This window comes from Saimiri boliviensis, chromosome 10 (assembly GCF_048565385.1).
Source record: "Saimiri boliviensis isolate mSaiBol1 chromosome 10, mSaiBol1.pri, whole genome shotgun sequence".
Taxonomy (NCBI): domain Eukaryota; kingdom Metazoa; phylum Chordata; class Mammalia; order Primates; family Cebidae; genus Saimiri; species Saimiri boliviensis.
Window position 1 is genome coordinate 115,557,286 of NC_133458.1, and position 19,843 is coordinate 115,577,128.

The 19,843-nt window shown below is 38.8% G+C and overlaps 1 protein-coding gene across 11 annotated transcripts in view; it reads right to left on the reverse strand.

Moving 5' to 3' along the window:
• SUGCT (succinyl-CoA:glutarate-CoA transferase) overlaps window positions 1-19,843 on the reverse strand; it is an 858,466-nt gene that overhangs the window by 164,032 nt on the left and 674,591 nt on the right. For 5 of the 11 annotated variants that reach the window (XR_012512230.1, XR_012512229.1, XR_012512228.1 and 2 more), the window contains exon 15: window positions 10,228-10,324. The exons of 2 other annotated variants lie outside the window; for them this stretch is intronic. Coding sequence is in view for 5 of the 9 variants with exons in the window: in XM_074379788.1 (XP_074235889.1) it covers window positions 10,228-10,324 (97 nt within the window). In the remaining 4 variants the exon portion in view is untranslated. Of the gene's footprint in view, window positions 1-9,863; window positions 10,325-19,843 lie in introns of those variants that run through there. 4 more of the 11 variants (XM_003930758.4, XM_074379787.1, XM_074379790.1 and 1 more) reach the window with 2 other exon arrangements.

A 19,843-nucleotide genomic window follows, 5' to 3' on the forward strand; every position in this document is an offset into this window, starting at 1 on the left:
GTGGAGAAATGGCTATGGGCCAAGGAATGAAAGGAATACAGCTTGAGATGCTGGACTATGTGAGGAACGGAATTCATTTCTAGAGCCTCCACAGAGAGCACAGCCCTTGAACACTTTTCTTTCAGTTCAATGATATGGATCAGAATCAAATCCAAAGACTTCTGACCTCCAGATTTGTGGGAGAATTAAGTTCTATTGTTTTACATGACTACGTGTGTGCTAATTTGTTACAGTGGTCAAAGTGGACTAATACAGTCTCAGAATATTTCCCCGCAATATACTTACTAATTACAGAAACAAACAAGCAAACAAAAACAAACCCAGGACTTGTAAAGGGAACTTGGAACATGCCACCTTTACTATATGATCAAGGTTAAAATGACCGGTAATACAATATCTTAACATCCTGTGCCTCCTGTTACGATATACTGTTAAGAATCCAAAATCACCTCTGAAATTTCTTGCCAAAAATGCATAATCTTGATCTAATAATGACGCATTTCACACAAAACCAAATTAATGGACATTCTACAAAATAACTGCACAATACACTGAAGGTCATAAAACAAAGAAAGATTGGAGGCTGACCCAGATTGGAGAAGACTAACAAAAAATCACAACTAAATATGATGTGAGATCCTAGAATTGATCTTGGATGAGAAAAAAAAAGTGACATTAGTGGATATAATCATTTTCTATCACTGCATAGCAAATTACTTCCAGCTTGGAGGCTTAAAACAGCAGCCATTTATAAGGTTTCAGTTCCTTGGGTCAGTATTCCAGCATGGTATATCTCTACACAGGGTATCACAAGACTGAAATCAAGCTGGCTTGGCTGTGTTCTTGTCTGAAGCTCTGGAAATGCATTCGCTTTCAAACTCATTCAGGTGGTGGGCAGAATTCAGCCCCTTGTGGTTGTAGGACTGAGGTCCCTGTTTTCTTGAGGGCTGTCAGTTGGGTCCTCTCTCAGCTCCTAGAGGCCACCTGCATTCCTTGCCATGTGACTACTTCCAGGCATGGGGGCTTTCCACATGTCAAATCACCTTTGTGCTTCAAATCTGAGGCCTACTGAGTTTGACCTCTAGACCCAGGCTTAAAGGACTCATGTGATTAGCTCAGTCCCACCTAGTCTCTCTATATTAAGTTGAACTGATTTTGGACCTTCATTATATCTACAAATTCCTTCCATAGCAGCACTTATTTAGTGTTTGATTGGATTAACTGGGAGAGAGTGTGTGTACATCAGTGGCTGGGAATCTTGGGGACCATCTTAGAATTCTGCCTACCCAAGTGAGACAACTGATAAAATTTGAATAATGTTTATAGGTTAGGTAACAATATTACATCAATGTTAATTTTCCAGCTTACATAATGTTACACTGGTTATAGAGATTAGATGAATGTACATGGGAATTCTATGTACTATTTTTGGCATTTTTTTGTAAATCTAAAATTATTTAAAGTAAAAAGTTTTTTTTTTTTTTTTTTTTTTTTTTTGTTGTTGTTGTTGTTGTTTTTAAAAAAAGCAAGTCATGGCCAGGCTTAGTGGCTCACACCTGTAATCCCAGCATTTTGGAGGATGAGGTGAGAGGATCACTTGAGGCCAAGAGCTTGAGACTGTCCTGGCCAACATAGTGAGACCCCTACTTCTACAAAAAATGTAAAAATTAGCTCTGCATGGTGGCGCATGCCTGTAGTCCCAACTACTCAGGAAGGCAAGGTAGAAGATTGCTTGAGCCCAGGAGTTTGAGACCGCAACATGCCATGTTTGTGCCACTGCACTCCTGGACGACAGAACAAGAGCTCACTTCTGAAAACAAACAAACAAAAACAAAGCAAGTCACAAGACTAGCTCAGTGTCATGGAATACTACGCAGCCATAAAAAGGAATGAGATCTTGTCCTTTGCAGGGACGTGGATGAAGCTGGAAGCCATCATCCTCAGAAAACTAACACAGGAACAGAAAACCAAATATCCCATGTTCTCACTCATAAGTGAGAGTTGAAAAATAAGAACACATGGACACAGAGAGGGGAACAACACACACCAGGGACTGTTGAGGGGTGGGGGATAAGGGGAGGGAACTTAAAGGATGTGTCAACAGGTACAGCAAACCACCATGGCACAATCATACCTAAGTAACAAACCTGCACGTTCTACACATGTACCCTGTTTTAGTTTGCTTGTTTGTTTGTTTAGAATAAATAAAGAAAAAAAAAAGACTAGCTCGGTTTCAAGAGGAGGAGAATTAAAATGTATCTCTTGAAAGGAAGAGGGACATGTGCATATAGGGAGGGAGGAATTGATGGCGACCATCCTTGAAGGCTATTACAGACACTATGAGTAATTACAGACACTATGAGTAATAAAATAAATATGACCAACTTCTGTCTCATAGAACTTGTAATCTGGTGGGTGAGAGGATATTGATTCAGCAGATATATGTTATATATCTCCTATAGAGGAGGCGCTGTGATAACTGGAGATACAATAGTGACTACAACACCCACAATTATATTCTACAAGTACCAGTACCCAGATAACGATAGCTCAATGCATGACAGCTGTTCTGGTCAGGTAAGCACAGGGGACTAAGACAGCAAATAACATGCAGAGAGCACTTCTAATTGTGCTGTTCAGAAAGAGTTTCAATCATGGCTTAATGGACAAACATGAAGCTGTACTTCTTTCCTGCTTCTGCTCCAATATTTGAAAATGTTTCAACAAACGAAAACCAAAAGAAGTTCTCTGTTCAATTCAGCACTATATCTTATCATTTTGTGGGACTACATTTTTTGTTTAATTTGCTTACAGAGTAGGTTTTTATGTAAATGCACCTTTTCCTACTAATACAAATTTTAAACTACTACTGGAGTCACATATATAATTCTAGACATCTTTCATACTTCTTATTTGTCCAGGAATCTGAAATTTAATTGGAAATATGTTTCACTCATTTTCTAACATTTTTCAGATTTTTTGGTAATCCAGTGTTATAAGCTTATAAGAGATGCTCTCTCTCTCTCTCTCTCTCTCTCTCTCGCTCTCTCCATATATATGTATATGTATATGTATATATATATATGGAGAGAGCGAGAGAGAGAGAGAGAGAGAGACAGCAAACATGTATGTATACATGCTCAAATATTTGAAAATGTTTTATAAGCTTATAAGAGATGTTCCTATAAGCTTATAATATATATCATGTATTATATATATATATTGGGAGAGAGATACAGAGTCACATATATGGGGGCATGTGATAGAGAAACATAAATATAGATATATATATGGGAAAAGTTCTTATTTTATATAATTAATCTTATTTTATATATAGATAAAGAGTTCTTATTTTACATGGATGTGTCTTGTAAATCTACTTCCACTTTGTTCAGGAAATTAAAGATAATAACTCTGACAACTGTCAGAGTCCTCTTTCTCTCCCTATCTGGGCCTATTCTAGATCTGAGAGCTTTTTTTGCCAAGCTAATAAACCTTCCCCCAGAAATGCACCCACACAGAGACCCACCAAGCTACTCATTTCACCTCATGTCACCCAGGTTGTGTGAGAGTAGTTGCATAAAACGTTGAGTTTGGATCGTTGTCATCTCTCCGTGGTTTGTCACTGAGTTCAGCTAACGATTCACTTAGCAAGCCTTGAGCACCACCTCTGGCCTGCATGCTGGGCTTACATCCTTTCACTGGAGTTTTCCTGGACTCCAGAAAGTAAAGCTAGAAAATGAGATAAGACGTTTGGCACTCAGCATATGGGAAACATGGTCTTGGAGGTGGGAGCCCAAGTCACTGGCTACTTTGGCGCTGTCGTGTTTCTGAGAATGGAGGCTTCAGTGTGGGGTGGCCTCAGACCTCTCCCACTGCACGTGTGGACTTGTGAGTCACTGCATTTCTGTCCTTCCCTGTGGCCTGTGTCAATGCCATTGCAAGCACATGTGGCTATGTGAAGAGGCAATCCTAGATAGGAAAAGAAAGTTCATTTTTCTACTTCTAGAGATAGTGATTCTTCAATTGTCCTCCCAAAATGGAAGCTATAATTTTCTTGACCCTCTCTAAGAAATGAACACAATAATGTTCATCAGGAGTACAGTTCAAAGCATCTATCAGGAACAGCCAGAAGTTTTTTGTAAAATCTAAGAACGTAAATCCAGGATTGCCAGGGTGAATGCATGTTAACACATGTTGCCACATCTCATACCAAGAGATGCTACAGAGATCCTAACTGTCGTGGGTTCACAAAGAAGTAAGAGGGGTAGAAAGAAAGGCATTTCCCTGTGGCAGTTTGACATTAATTTCTTTTCTTTCAATATCCCAGTTTTGTCTTCAGAAGCTGACACTCCTGTTTTATGGTGAGTACTTGTGCAGAGTTCTAGGCAGGAGGAAGGGGTGTGGATGATGGGATGCAAAGCAGGAAAACACTGTTTCACCAATCTATATGGTCAGGAGCCAAAGAAACCAACTGGAGTTGAACAGACTGTCATGTGGTTAATCCGCAAAGAAAGAGAAAAGAAGGAGGCACATGGAGGGAAGTGGTAAAGTGTTTTCAGCCTGTTAGAAGAAAGTGAAGGGAACATGAGAATGGAATCACCCTATTTAACAAGGTAGAGGTGAGGGCACCGATCTTGTGGAGGCCACTGCACTAAAATGGCCAGGGACCAGCCATTCATCACCACCTGAAGGCCAAGTAAGTTTTCTTCTCTAAGAAAGAGCAAGAAGCAAAGTCCAAGACCCAGCCTGCTGCTGGAGCAGAACAGTCCCCCATCACACCATCATGCCCTCCCTGCTCCTTCCCTAATAGAACTTCCTCTGTAACCACAGCAGCAAGACCCTTGCTGCTCAGCTTCAGTGTCTGGGGCTGGAAAAAAAAGTATCTGGAGCTGGATTGAAGAGTCAAGACTCTGCTCTGCATTCTACTTTATTTACTTTTGGTTTTCCCCCTTAGAACTGGGGGCATGTGACATACAGCCAATATGCCTGAGAACTCTGCCACAGCCCAGCATGGCATTTGAACACCCTTTCATTTCTTTCCCTGTGTTTCAAGGGACAAGAAGTGGCAGCTAGTTATTAAAGATCTGCCCCACCTGGAGATTAATTCAAGATTGCTTGTGGGGGTGAAATCATGGTGCAAATTACCACTAGTTATCTTCCTAATGACTGAGCAAGTCCTATTTTTTTCTGAAGGTTGGACACAGGTTTTGGTATCCACATTTGTACAATATGACTCTATAACTCTGTGTGCATGTCTGTGTGTGGAGAGAGAGAGAAAACAAAGGATGAGGAGATGAAGAAAGGAGAGAAGAAAGAGGAGGAGGAGAAGTAGGAAAATAAAAGGACAGGAGGAAAAAGATTTTTACCACAGAGAAGGAGAGAGAAGGAAAGATGTTCAAAAAATGGGAAGAAAGGTAAGAATGGGAGTAATCAGAACAAAGGGAGGAAAAGGTGGAAATGGAAGAGTGGGGAGGCAAAAATTGTTCATGTTGCAAAAGAGTGACTTTCCTGTCCTGTGCTTCTCATCCTAAGGTCTTAATGAATGAGAAAAAAGAGCTGCTTCTTGTGAAAAATTGAGGTGAGTAAATTCTGTGATCTCGGTAGTGTTTGAGCTCTTTCTAGTGCCTGCCCCTCCCTCTTGGCACCAACATGTCAGTCTGGGTTCATCCTGCCTGTGACTTTCAGAGTCTTCCAAGGAAATGTGCCCTTGGATCTGCTGCTCTTGGATGTGCTCTCTTTCCCTTTCCTCCTGATCAAATTTGCCTATTCCAGTTGCCATTCCTCCAAATCTCTCCTTTTTTGTACTTGTTTTCTCTAGTGTGTGGAATAAATGTATTAGTGCAAAGTATTTGCATTCCTTTGCCTGTAATACTTTAACCTCCTAAAGTAATACTGGAAGACATATCTTTGAATGAGTGTTGGGGGAAACATGTCTAGTGGAGTTGCTTCTGCTCCACTAATTCCACCATGTAAGCCTGTCCTGCAAACTGTCCACCTTGTTTAAAAGTTTAGGTTATTCTGGGCACGATGGCTCATTTCCACACTCCCAGTACTTTGGGAGGCCAAGGTGGGTGGATCAACTGAGGTCAGAAGTTCAAGACCAGCCTGGTCAACATGGTGAAACCCTGTCTCTACTTAAAATACAAAAATCAGCTGGGCACTGGTGGTGTGTACCTGTAGTCTCAGCTACTTGGGAAGTTGAGGCATGAGAACAATTTGAACCTAGAAGGCAGAAGTTGCAGTGAGTGAAGCTCACACCACTGTACTCCAGTCTGAGCAACAGAGCCTAGTTAACTGAGATGTTGAAAGAAACATTCGGGGGATGGGGAGTTGGGGAGAGATAGCATGGAGAGAAATGCCAGATATAGGTGATAGGTAGGAAGGCAGCAAATCACACTGCCATGTGTGTACCTATGCAACAATCTTGCATGTTCTTCACATGTACCCCAAAACCTAAAATGCAATTAAAAAAAAAGAAAGAAGCATTCAGAGCCATTCATGTTTAGAAAATGGCATGCTGTGTCTGTATAGAGCAACTACTTAAGCATCTTATGAAAGCAGTAATTCATGAAACTTTTAACCCTAGTATTGTTATTCTGGGATAATAAGAAGAAATTCAATTGTATCCCATGCCTGAGAAAACTTTTAGATCACAATGTAAGAGCCTCTGTGGTGGGTTATTTATTTTCCCTTACTGCTGTCTGAAATGGAAATATGTACCTTTTTTCTGAATCTCTTCATATTCCTTATCAAACGCACACACTAGTACTAGTACCACTAGAGCAAGAAGGAAGAGGAGTGAGATTGACATCCTGACCTCCTAAAGATCGCTCATACTATAATCAAGATGAGCAATTATTTTTTAGGCCCATTGCACCTCAAGAATTCCATCAATTAGAAGGACTCACTATATCAGGAAGTCTCCCATTCACAGAAGCAAATGCAAGGAGACTATCCTAATCTTGGGGGACAAGTTAGAAAATGAATAGTCCAGAGTTAGAGTATGGAGGCAAGAGTGTGCATTTTCCAACTCGACTTCTTTGCCAATTGAGAATCCATGGTGAACAGTTATGAGAAGAGGCCAAAGATCTGCACAGTCTGTCCAGCCTGAACCTGGCCTTCATTCTCAGACTGTTTAGGTCCATTATCTGGAGTATGAATCCTACTCATGAATGCAGCATTGAGCCATGTGGGACCAGCAAGTTTCATATCTGTAAAGCCTTTAAAACACAACATGCCAAACCTTTTGCACAGAAGAGTCAGTGGTAAAATATCAAACTCCGATGAGATATGAGAGAGTGCAAGCTTTCCAAAGGCAGGAGTTGTGAAGACTTGATGCCAAAGCCCTGCCTTGTGGTGCTCTCCAGCCTAATGTCTTGGTATAAACTAGCATCTATAAAACCCTCTTTGTTTTGATATGGAGTCTCACTGTGTCACCCAGGCCAGAGTGCAGTGGTGCTATCTCAGCTCACTGCAACCTCCGCCTCCCAGGTTCAAGTGATTTTCTTGCCTCAGTAGCCCAAGTAGCTGGAACTACAGGCACCCCCCACCAGGCCAGGCTAATTTTTGTATTTTTAGTAAACACAGGGTTTCACCACGTTGGCTGAGCTGGTCTTGAACTCCTGATTTCAAGTGACCCAGGTGCCTCAGCCTCCCGACATGCTGGGATTACAGGTATAAGCCACCATGCCTGGCCCCTGTTTGCTTCCTTAAATCATGATTGTACTTCTAACCCAAAGAGATGGATCAAACACATGCTCACACCAAGTAATTGGGGTAGTCACACAAAGTTGATCAATGTTCGTTTCTCTTCTGCTACAGAAGCATTCAGCATATCAGACTGCTTTCTGGAAAATACCATGCTTGATTAATCAGAAAATCATGAAAAAGTTGAAGAAAAAGAAGCTCATTTGCTTATGGACACATTTCCAATTCTGTAACGATTAGCCTACTATGTTTCAGAAAATTTTCTAAGCCAACCTTAGACACAAACCTGCCAGAAGGCAGGCCTTGACACAAACTGAACTTGAGCATATGGTATATTAGTAGTGTGCTCTGTTTCAGGAATGTGTAAGATAATAGGCCCTGATAATTAAAACAGCACATTTGTTTATAAGCATAACTTGATCTGGGGCATATTGTTAGAAATTTTAGCAAGCATGATGTTTCTTTCAGGGCTAATTATTCATCTGAACTTCAAATATATTCCAAGTTATCACTAAATCAATAGAGCATAATAAATGCTTTCTGTTGGGTGACCAGTAGGTTCAAAGTTCTGGATCATTTTGACTTGTGTATGTGGAGACGTAGATATTAAACATATATTATCTCACTAGAGACAAAGTCTCTGTTTCAACGGTGACTGCGTCATGTCTGAAGACTGAAGTCTATATGGATTTGAAAATTTTAGAGGAATTTTGAAAACTTTAGACAAATTATCTGTCCCCTATGAATGATCATGATCATCCTGCATATGTTTACCCAGATATTTGGAGTCTGCTCAGTAACTGAGTAAATTTACATTTCAAGATATCTACCCAAATCATCAGAAGAAGTGATTGGGTCTATCTTTCAAAACATGTGGTTTTGCCAATTCTCTACCATCTAATCGTTTACCATTTTTCATACTAAATGTGTAAGCATAAAGAAATGTCATTTCAATAACTGGCCTGAAGTAAATGTCTCTGAGTATGCATCTGTGAATTAGCCAATGGAGGAAAAGCACTGCAAAAGGCATCAATTACCCTTGTATGATGTGATTCTAACTAGTGGAATAACTGCAGGAGGTTCTTCAGAATAAGTTGTCCACAAAAAGCAAAGCAGAGAGGGCGATAACTGTTTCAAAAATTAGTAAACATTCTTTGGAAAACTGTCAGGAGGCCTTGTGAGAAGGCAAGCTTCCTATTTGTTTGGAATCCTTCATTCTAGAAACACCATGGGCCTTACAGCATAGATAAAGGACTCAAATCATTCTAATAAAGAAGAATATGAAAAGAAAATGAGTTTTAAATCACAGTTTGAAAGATGAACATCTGCAGTTTAGTTTTCAATTACCACTTGCTGTGTAATGACGTTGCTTTAAAATAGATGCACTAAAAGCCATGAGTTGAGGTGATCTCAGAATAAGATAACCTGATCATGTCATCTGATCCCCGGTCTATAACTGGGCTTAGCAGTCTTGAGTAACAGTCTATCCTGGAATATATCCTAATCATTTCTCACTTACTGAACAGAGATGTTTCTTATACTTCAAATTCGTTAAAATATTCAAAGCTAAGACATAATCTAATCTTCAATCAGTGGATGCTCTGATTACAAAGCAGTGTCTTCCTATCATTCTTCTATTTGCTATCATGTATAAATTATTTAATACCTGGATAGTCATTTAAGAACCTGTTTAATTCATTTAAAAAATCTGTTGCATTTTCACTGGGCTCAAAATAAGGTACCAAGTGTAGAACTACTCACCTACCTGTGCAGACAGATATCTACATCTCTAAAAGCATTGGGGAAAACTGATTTTCTGCCACATAGCATAAAATCACCAGAAAAATACAACATAAAGCAAATATTTATCCCTGCAGGGGAGAATGGAGCTCGGTCTTATAATGGACATTACCAAAATCCATGGTTTAAATTACAGACTAACAAAGGGTTCAAGAGCCCAGAATTAAGTTATTCTATTTAAAATCAATCACAGAGACTGTCATTCTGCTTATTGCTTTGACTCCCTAACACAAATTTAAATGAAGATTTTATGTACAAGTAGAAAGTATCAAGAGATCTGCTCTTTTTCAGGCCTGTGTGGACTGGCGGGGTAGGGGTATAAGGGGTTGGAGACAAATGTTTAGGACATTAATGTAATTAGAATGAAGAATGCATTTTTTCCAGAAAAAAATTCAAATCTTTATTTTTAAAAATCCCACAAATCCATAATTAAATTATTATCTGAAAAAAAAATCACAGGGAGCAAAAGTAGGGTACATTTAAAAGGCATTAGATTCATTAATACCGGAGCCATTCTGGAGACACCAAGCAAGAATTCTGGAGTTACTCTACATCTTCTTTTTAGTGATACCAGAACTGGGGAGAAGGGTCCAAGCAGAGTTTGCCAGTGTATTCAGATGGAGGGTATGAGGAGGAGCCCTTTTCCTTTGTCAGTGGGTTTCATGTTGGGCCACCACTCCAGCACTGAGCAACTCCTCGATGGCCCTGTCATCATACCTCAGGACCTCCTTCAGGATGTGCGTTGTGTGCTGCCCAAGCAGGGGAGGCGGCCTGGCCTCTGACATCTTGAACTTACTGTATCTAACAGCAGGGCCTGCCAAAGGAGAAGGAAAGCAGGAAGCCTGTTAATGACTAATCCTAGGAAATTAATTACCTAAGCGGCCTGGGGTGTTTTCCACGAATGCCAAAAATATCAATGAGTGCCAGTCACACCCTGGCAGACGCACCATCGTTCTGGAAATAAACGAGTTTTCACATGTGGCTTTTCTTGACTCAGGTCCATCCAAATGTGCAGTGCTCATCTGACTCGCTCATCACCATGCAGTGGGGCTGCATGCATGAAGCTAACATGTCAGGCCTGTTTGGAAGCTGGTGTTCCCATCATGAAGACTCAGAGGTAAGGCACTCAACTGAGTGAACTTTCTGGGTAGAAAAGATCAGTGACCACAGAAATGTAGTGTCTCTCTGAAGCTGGAAATCTGATCTCAGGTGAAAGCAATCCAGAAGTTGACTACTCAGCATCTACTGTATAGTTCCAACATTTAGTTCAACTCACGGCAGATATCACTGAAACCTCGGCTAGACCCTAGTTCAAGCCTTTTGCTGGCAGAGGAGGTTATTTGTGTAGGCTTCACTGTCAGAGAAGTTTGGCTTTGCTCTCAGCTCTTATGCTCTCTAGAAGAACCGACTTGGATGAATCACTGAACTTCTTTGAGCCTCATGTTTTACAACGGAAACTGGGTGTGATAATGTTTACCACATAGACTTGAGGTAAGGATTTAACGGCGATGATAGACAGAAAGCACTAAGTAAGCATTCCCTAACCCATGACAATGCACAAAAACTTGTTGGTTACTATGATTACAAAAGCTGCCACATCTTTCTTGAAGCTTACAGTGGAAGGAGAAAAGGGGTTCTGGGCACTAAGTTCATCTAGACAGAATTGAGCAATGCTTTTAATAACTGTTGGAAATAGATTTTATTATCCCCATTCTTCCCATGAGGACATGAAAGCCCCCAAAACCTAAGGTTTTGCTCAAGGCCACATAGCTAATCACAGGGGCCTGGATGAAAATCTGTGTCCATTGGAACTGTTTCACATTAAAGGCCATGCACTTTCCATAACATCAGCAGCCTCTTCTGACTTCTCACTCTTCCATGGAGAAGCTGGACACTGGGGAACACGTTGTTTCAACTAATTTTACCTTTGTTATCACATTGAGTAAGTGGTATTTATGTTGGCTGTCCTTTCTGTCTCATTTGATTCAGCTTCAGGAGAACAAATGAGATAGTAGTCACAGGAAGATTTTATAAAACAAGACATTTCTCTCTCAAAACTTTTTTTTTCTGGCTTTCTCTTGATTTGAGGAGTCCATAGGAAGAACAAATAAAACCAAAGCATGAGTGGGTAAAAGAATGTCCATCAGTAAAGCAGCAAATGAGCTTTGAATTCTTTGGAGAATTTCATTAATAAAAGTACTTGTGTACATGCTATTGTTGACAGTGATGGAGGACAGGGGTCTCCTAACACCGTCAAGATGCACCTTTGTGTAACACATTCGATCCACTACAGAGGGACAACTTTCAACTGATGGCTAAAGTTTTCCCTTCTCTGAAGCTTAGTGACATTCATTGTTTTCTTCTTATATTTCTTTTAAATGCCCCAGTGCATGACTACCTTTTCAAGGGTCTGTCCCTTACTGAAAAGTAAGGGAGAAATCAACCATAGCACACAGTGGGAGGTAAGGTTCACAGCTCTCCCAAGAATGCCAATAATGTGATGGTTTAGGGATCTGAACCTTACTCATTGCTCTCTCCAATTCTGTTCTGTTTTGACATTAATTAAAAACAGTTTTGATCTAAAACCCATCTTTCAAAAGAAGAACTCCATTGAGGCAATATATGCTTCCTGAAGTCAGTATCATGTGACTTTACCCCACGTGAATGACCTGAAACCAGACTACAGAATGGAAAATAGTCATTTGAATATATCAGGAACCTAGGTTGGAATACAGCTCCTGCAGCTACTGCTGCTGCCGGTAGTAGCAGTAGTAGCAGCAAGTCAGTAGTAGTAATAGTTATCATAGTCTAGCTACCATTTCTTAAGAACTTGTGATGTGTCAACCACTGCACCAAAGGCTTTGTGTAGTAATATATCATTGCATACAGTTCTCACAACAATCCTGTCTGGTAGGTAGACGGTCAGTCATCTCTGTTTCCAGATTAGGAGACTGAAGGGAATGCAGGTTTAAGTGTTAAAGCAAGGATTAAAGTTAGGTAATTAAAATGAGCTTGCCCAAGTTTACACAGAAAACGATAGAGGCATATTCCAATTTCATGTCTGTTGGGTTCAAGAACTTGGATTAAAAAAATAATAATAATTTATTGAGGTAAAACTTACATAACATAAAATTAACCATTTTAAAGTGAATAAGCAGCTTCTCCTCATTCCTCCCAAACCCAGGCAACCATTAATCTACTTTCTGTCCCTATGGATTTATCTATTCTGGCTACTCCTTATAAATAGTATCATATATAATTTGTGACTTTTTGTGTCTGGCTTCTTTCACTTAGCATAATATTTTTGAGATTCATCCACATTGTGCATATCAGTACTAAGATCCTGGACTTTTAACCTCCATGCAGTGACCGAATGAGGGAATTAGTTTTTCAGGTCCAGCCAAAGTAAATTTGAAGAGCAGTTCAACTTGTGTTACTCCCACTGTACGCCATACTTTCTTGGTAGCTTCCAAATCTACACTGAAGACTATACCACCAGTTTAGAATGAAGAGTATTTGACCTTTTGCATAAAACATCAGGAATTTAGGTTGGTAAAATGGTTATTACTTGGCAATTTTTTCACACTTGCTAGGATAAAGACATAGACTGCAATGGGACAAATAAAGTGATGCCGAGATATCAGAGAAAGCTAAATTCCCATGAGCTATTTGAAAATCTGTCCTTGCAACTCTGTGCAATAATCCTACATAGCAGGGACATCCCTCTCTGAATAACATTTGCATGCAGAAAACAAAGGGCTCACAAAATACGTTAGTTTCAAAGAATAGAAAATATTTGACATAATTATTTATATCTAAGGTCCAAAGAAAATGACTAATCTGATCTTTCATCTAAAAAATTATGAGCAAGGTAAGTCACATGTTCTGAAATGTTTTGGCAAGGTAATATCTCTGTTCTCATCTGTTTTTAAATATGTACAAGCTGGGTGAACTTTAGGACTCTTAAGGTCTCAGAGCCTCAGTCTACACATTTCTAAGACAAAGCAGTACCTATTGAAGGTCAGTTTGAGCACTGAGTAATATTATATAGATAACATTCAATATCAGTTATAATCCAAGAAATGTATATAAAAATAACAAGATAAAATTTTGCTTATAAAATAGCAAATCATGTGGGAATTTTTGTTTGATTTTAAAAGGTTGGTGGCTGGTAGGAGTGTAAATTGGTGCAATCCTTCTGGGGGAAATTTGTCAACAAAATATCAAGACTTTTAAGTGTTCACATACTTTGATGGAGAAATCCCACTTTAAATTTTTTTCCTATGGACTAATCAGGAATGTTCACAATTTTCATAAGCAAAGATCTATAAAGATTTTTTAATCTTTTCGGTACTCTTAAGAGCTCTTAACTTCCTACATGGCATTCTAACCTAAAGCCCATGAAAATCTTTGTAAGGGATCCCTAACTTCGGTTTAACTTGAATTTTCTGTCTGTTCATTGCTTCCAAAGGTTACCTCTGTTAAGACTAGGCGTTCAGCTTCTCATTATTTCATGTACTGCCCTGCAGGCCTATCTTTAACCTCTCTTTTCCAAATAAAAAGGTCAAATAGTTATAATGGTGAAAACTATTAGAAAGATTTGTCCAAAAGTTGGGCATTGGTTAAATAAATTATAGGGAAATTGTATAGTAATTTCAAGTTATAATTTAATTTTTGGCTTTGAGTACATATATTGCCTTCAAACTCACCTGAAACCCCACTGAAATAAAAGTATAAAAATTGAACAAACGAAAAAACTTCATTATGAATGAAAAGAATGGAAGTGAGCATCACTAATGAATGGGATATTTCCAACAAATGTACAGGCCACATGGATGAGATCATGTTGATGGATAAAAGAGGTAGAGAAAGCTGAAGCCTAAATTATTCTAGAAGGAGAGTAAGAGCAAGTGGATGCCAGTTGGCCTGTTTTGCCTACCAAGAGCCTTTGATCTTAAAGTCAGTGATTATGAGAGACACAGAACAGGGACTAGAAATAGGACTAAGAAGAAGGATTGAATGTCTCAGTATAGAACAAGTAGTCCAGTTTGGATCTGCACTAACATTTAAGCAAGCTTTGTGAAAGGAGAGTACAGCTAGCATTTAGCCAGCATCAACCAGTTCTTTTAAAAAACTCAAGAAAGCTATAAAGGGAAAGTTAAAAATTTTTAATTCAGATTTTTGTGCCCCAGTGCAAAGCCCTCCATACTCCTGCATATGAGAGGCCCATAGCATGTCTATGCTTCCATGTCATAAAGACTGTCAGTGAAACTACCTTCACCTGCATTTCCAAGCATTCTCATTCAGAGTAGATCCAGTAAGAGTGGAAAACATCCTTAACAACAGAGAAAAATCAAAGCCAGGCATCCAGATCTTTTTTCTGTAAAAGAATGATCAACCAGAGGATCACCAGAAATATGAGAACTAAATAAAGGATTTTAAAAATAGAAACAATGAAGATAACTCAGAACAGAAAAAGAACAGAATGCCGTGCAGAAATACACAATTGAAACAAAATTTCGCACTTAGATTTTCCAATATTATTGTCAAAATTAGAAATTTACAAAATAAAGTAAAAGATGCTCCCAAGGATGTAGGGAGAAAAATATAGCTTGCCTTACAAATTTGAGAAAGAAGCTAGGAGTTCTCATAAGACAGACAAGAACCCCAGGAAAAGAGTCAAAAAGAGTAGAAGAGGAGAAATTTTTCAACAAAGAATATGAGGAACAGAGAAGAGGGCATTATTTTTCAGATTAAAAGAGTCAACTGAGAATCTAACAGTATAGATGAAAAGATTTACATCTTAACATTACATAAAATTCAGAATATCAGCATTAAAAATACCTCAGAAAACTCTTGGAAGTGGAGGAGGGGTCTAAGCAGTGGGGCAGGTCTAAGTGGAACAGGAAGGTGGAAACTAGTTGTTTTTTAAGTAATAAAATAAGACTGCACCAAACTCCTCACTAGTGTCTACTGAAAACTACAAGTAGAACTTGCTTTCAACTTTTTGTTTTTTTAAAACACAGGGTTTCATGCTGTCTGCCAGGCTGGAGTGCAATCGCACCATCATAGCTCACTACGGCTTCGAGCTCCCGGGCTCAAGGGATCTTCCTACTTTAACTTCTAAAGTAGGTACGATTTCAGGAGTGTACTACCATAGCAGGCTAACTTTAAAAAAAAATTAGAGGTGGGGTCTGGCTATGTAGCCCAGGCTGATCTCAAACTCCTGGCCTCATCCTCCTACCTTAGCCTCCTGAGTAACTAAGAATATAGGAGCATGCCACCATGTCCAGCTTTCAACTTTTAAAGGGAAATACTGTTAAACCTAGAATGGTATGGCCAATCAAATGATTAATCAAACATGAAGATATGTGCAAACTCTCAAAGACTAAGTAAGTATGCTGAAATAAGTTTCTTGAGTATGACTCCAGTAAGACATAGAAGTCAATGGAAAAAAAAATAAAGAAAATTTTGATACACAATGAGGACCTACAAAGGAGAATAGAGAAAGAAGGTCCCAGGATGACAGCTCAGACCTGGAGAGACAATAAAAGCAGAGAATAAGAAGGAGGACAGAGACCTTCAAATGGGAAGTTTAAGATGGCAAAAAAGAGCCTTCATTGTATAATTGCTCTAACTAAAAAGTTGGTAAAATATAATAATGAGAAAAAGTTACATCATGCCAGAAAAAATAACATCCTAGAAAAAAAAATTGTGCATGGAAAAGTCAAGATCCAAATATAAAGCCAATCCAAAATATGGCAAGATCTTAAGTAATTGATGGAATATATACAAAGAAAATTCATTTGACCTTGATGCCAAGAACATTCATTTGAGTAGCACATATAACCTTGTGCATTCTCTTCAATTGCTCTCAGCATTAAATTGTCTATTTAGATGCCTGTATCCCCTATGGGGGCAGATACAATGTCAACTATTTCCTAATGGGCCTTCAATGCTTTTCATGGTCCCTATAAAATGAAGATATTAATGGCAAGCATTCTTTCTTAGATATTGGCTATGACTGTGGACTATGCCTTTTTATTACATTATTTCATTGGACTTTCAATTTATATAATGTAGATACTATTATAGCTCTCATTTTATAGATAAGAAAACTGAGGCTCTTTAAAGGGTTAATTAATTTGTCTAGGTTATTCAGCTAAGTGAAAGAACCGGTATAAGAGCTTCTGTCTATTAGACTCCATAGCTCATGATCTGTCAATCAATACAAATTTGTTGAACAGATAATTACTAACAATAAAAGACGTTGGAATAAATACTGTGATATTACTACACATAGTAATATATATCATATTAATTAATGTATGTATCTGCCAATTTTTTTCTACATATAATTGTGGAGTATCTATCCCAGTGTAAGGATCTGGGCTGTATGATCTAGATATATATTAGCAAACAAAACACACCTGGACTCTAATCTCCTGGAATTTACTTGCTGATGTGGGAGGCAGACAATGAACAAACAAAAGCAAACAAATTGCTAAAATTTGCTAAAACTTATAAAATTATTAAAAACCAAGTTGAAAAGGAAATAATATTGCAAGTACAGTAGGGAGGGGCTGAGGTGGAAGAAAGGGCTTTTCTAAATGGGATGTGCAGAGGAGGCCAAGCTGATTAGATGATCCTTAAGCTGAGTCAGAAGCTGAGCTATCATTATGAACAATAGTGGAAAGAAGATTTCAGGCAACATGAACAAGACTGATGTCCAAGGAATGAAAAAAAAAAAAATCCAGTGTGGCTAGCACATAATTTAATAGAAGAGAAGTACTAGATGAAGTTGTAGGGAGTGGCAGGAGATAGTATGCACTGGGCATAGGCTGTAGTAATGACAGTGGATCTTATAGTGGGTTCAGTGGGAGGCTACTGGAGCTTTAAGCAAAGCAGTGACAGGACATACAATAAGGAATGCTTTTGTGCTAGGCAGAGAATGTAGTAAGTTTGGAGGCTGTTGTGGGTAGATGGAGGAGATGATGGTGGCCTTGACTGGAATGGTACATTAGGGTTTGAGAAAAGTGGATGTGTTTGAGAAGTATCCTGGTGACACAATGAGAGGGCACACTGATGAATACATGGGCAAAGGTAGTTCAGCATAAAAAGAAAAGGAACAAAGAAGAATCCTGAGTTTCTGGGTTCATGTACAGATAGGGAAGATTGGATGGACTGCATGGACAAGTTTTGCACAAGCCAAGATTTTTTTGGACATGTCAAGTTTGAGATGCCTATGAGATATCCAGGGAGAGATGTCAGTTGGTCTTTAGCTATGCAAGTCTGAAATTAAAGGAAGAGTTTTGGCCAGCATGTATAAAATCAGAAGTTATTTACCATCTAAATATCCTCATTCCAAAACAACATATTTCCACGGCAATTGTTTATTCCAACATCTCTGACGCCGAGGTTTTAAAAATAAGTTGTTTATGCAGCCTTTTCTCTACTATCTAAGGTCTCTACTAAAAGCTATTGCATCAGAAATATTTTATGTCCATAGGAGGCAAAATAAATTAACTAATTAATTTCTAAAGCTCATAATTTTGGAGATAAGTACATTTCTTTAAAAGAAAGTCCATATTTGTATCCTACAACAGACAAATCTCTATGGACTTCAGGGTATAAATTAGGGTACTTTTACTTTTACTATAAGCCATGCTTATAGCTTATGCCTACCTCTAAGAGAGGGCTGTGTGTGAACTGCCTGTTGTCCCCTAAGGGATGGTTCCAGAGGGTCTAAAACAATGACAAAGGTTTTTTGCTTCAACTGCTTCATATGCCCATACCTGAGAGGCTAAACTGATCACCTTCATGGAAGCCAGAATTAGAGAGCTGGCAGTAGACAAAATGCAGAGGCAGGTGTGGAAGGATCCTGTCACAGTTTCTAAATCATATGTGATAACATCTGAAACTATTATTTAATGAATGCTTACTGCATACCTCACCAAGGTGAGGTCTTATGTGTTTGCTATCTAATTTGATCCTTACAACATTAAACTATTTTTTTGCATTTATGAATGGGCATTTTATTTCTAAATCACAAAAGAGGAACATGGAGCTCAAAGAGGTTAAGAAATGTGTACAATAACACACAACAGAGGCATATATATAGATATACTGACTTTATCACTGTTGCTTTTGAGAAGTGATAAAGCAAGGTGGTTAAGACTGTGGGTTCTAGAACTGGAGTATCTAGGTTCACATCCTGGCTCTACCATTTACTGACTCCGTCTCCTTGGGTAATTTACTTAATGAACCTGCACCTCAGTATCTTTACAAGTGAAATGGGCGTGACACTGGTACCTATCATATAAAGCTGTGAGAATTAAAAACGTTGCTTCTTACAAATCCCTGAGAACAATACCAGGCACATAGTAAATACTCAATATATGTTATTCTTTCTTCTCTGCAACAGTGATGACCTTAGCAACTTAGATACCTCTTGTAGAACTTTTATCACCTGCTAATTTTGGACCTAGCCTTCCCAGAACATTAGCAAGTTAGCTGCATTTCAGATTTGTGAGACCAGGCTAAAGATAAAAGTTTTAACTTATAAAAATCTTTAACTGTTAGGGACAATGTTTTTTAAAGTGAAGGGAAAAGGGAGGAAGGAATCAACCATTTCTTAAGCATGTGTTATATAAAAAGCACATTTCAAATATTTATTTTGCTTATTCCTCATTACAACCTCTTGAGATAGGTATATTTCCCCTTTCTACAGAGAATAAAAGGAAGGCAAGGGAGGTTGGATGGTTACCCAAGTCACAGTTTTTTTAAGTACATACTTAGTGCCTCCAACAGCATCCGGACATATGCCAGAAATTTGTTTTATGCCCTTTTAACTTTTAACTAGCTAAGTAGAAGGAACTGTGGAAACATGGGACTTCTTTCACTCATTTAAGAAGCACTTATTATGTGCCAGACACTGTTACATATGCTTCACTCATTTATTTTGCTCAGCTCTTACAATAACCCCAGAATGCACTATTACCATCCCCACTTTACAAATCAGGGAGACTGAGAGACAGAAAGGTGGTCACTTGCTCAGGGTCACAGAGTGGGTGAGGAGCAGAGCTATGATTCACATCCAGATAGTCCTGTGCTGGAATCCCAGCTCTCTGGAATCCCCACTACTTTCTGGTGAAAGAGAGCAGCAATGAAAGGAGAAAACGATCTCAGCTTCAAACTGAACTCAGGGGTTCTGAAGTAGAACACGCCAAGAGTCACTTGAGGCCTCATCTTCTAACCAGTATGTCCTTTCCATCTTTCTAGATCAGAGTCCACCAGATTTCTTGTGCAATAAATACTTGTTATTACCTCATAT